This window comes from Octopus bimaculoides, chromosome 21, assembly GCF_001194135.2.
Source record: "Octopus bimaculoides isolate UCB-OBI-ISO-001 chromosome 21, ASM119413v2, whole genome shotgun sequence".
NCBI classification, from domain to species: Eukaryota; Metazoa; Mollusca; class Cephalopoda; order Octopoda; family Octopodidae; genus Octopus; species Octopus bimaculoides.
In genome coordinates this window covers 38,269,965-38,270,968 of record NC_069001.1, presented here as the reverse complement: position 1 = coordinate 38,270,968, position 1,004 = coordinate 38,269,965, and the positions used below count along the sequence as shown (strand labels likewise).

At 39.8% G+C, this 1,004-nt stretch overlaps 1 protein-coding gene across 1 annotated transcript in view; it reads right to left on the bottom strand.

The window, feature by feature from the left end:
• Nucleotides 1-1,004, bottom strand: part of LOC106879553 (metabotropic glutamate receptor 5) — a 35,190-nt gene that overhangs the window by 10,378 nt on the left and 23,808 nt on the right. Inside the window, exon 5 of the mRNA XM_014929191.2 lies at nt 208-1,004. This exon is cut by the window's right edge and continues 101 nt beyond it. Within this exon, the coding sequence (XP_014784677.1) occupies nt 208-1,004 (797 nt within the window). The remainder of the gene's footprint in view (nt 1-207) is intronic.

Sequence of the window (1,004 nt, the reverse complement as noted above, 5' to 3'; positions counted from 1 at the left end):
TATATGTTTATAAATACATACACGTGTATATGTTACTATATATATAAAAATGTACATATATATGTATATATATATATTTATACACATATATATACACATATATATATAAACATATATACATATATACATATACATATGTACATACACACAGACATATACGCAGCCATGCGCACACACACGTAAATGTATATGCCATACGATACCAACCTGTAGCCATCGAGACTGTCACTCGAACTAAAGGATCTACCCGTGTTTCCAATATGACATCTGACATCTTTAGACGTTGTGAACGCACTGCGCGTGTTTTTCTCCGGGCAGTAGATGATGATGTAGACTTTGGGGAAGAAGAGCAGCACAAGGGCGACAATTGCTGAAAGACTGACGGACACACACATGGTGAATACTTTGCTCTCACTCTCGAAATAAATGGGCAAGAAACCAAGCCAGATCACACAAGTCGTATACATTGTAAATCCAATGAATTTGGCTTCGTTGAAGTTTTCCGGCAAGTTACGAGTCTTTACGGCGTATAACGTACACATCATTATTAAAAACAGATCGAATCCTAGAGGTACTATTGTGCCAGCGGGACTGGTATTACAGAGAAGGATGACGCGTTTTTCGGTTGGATAGTAAAATGTAGAGTCAGCCGGTTCAATAACCAGCATTACTGTTATAATAGTTGATTCGATTCCGATTAACAGACATGTAATAACAACCTGAGCCGAAGCACTCATGAAACGGGGTTTCTTGGTCATAATTTTTTTGCTGCCTTCCAAAATGCGGGCAATTCGGTTAGTTTTCGTGACTAGGGCTCCGTAAATACAGGCGAAAGATAGGCCGGGTATGATACGTGTGAAATAACAGCTGACGATTGTCGGTTTGGCAACTAGCACAAAGTTTGAGGTCAGTGCAAAGATAATCCCACCCAGTATAATGTAACTGAGTTCTCGGGTGGATGCCTTCACTACTGGGGTGTCGTTGTAACGGATGAATACTACACC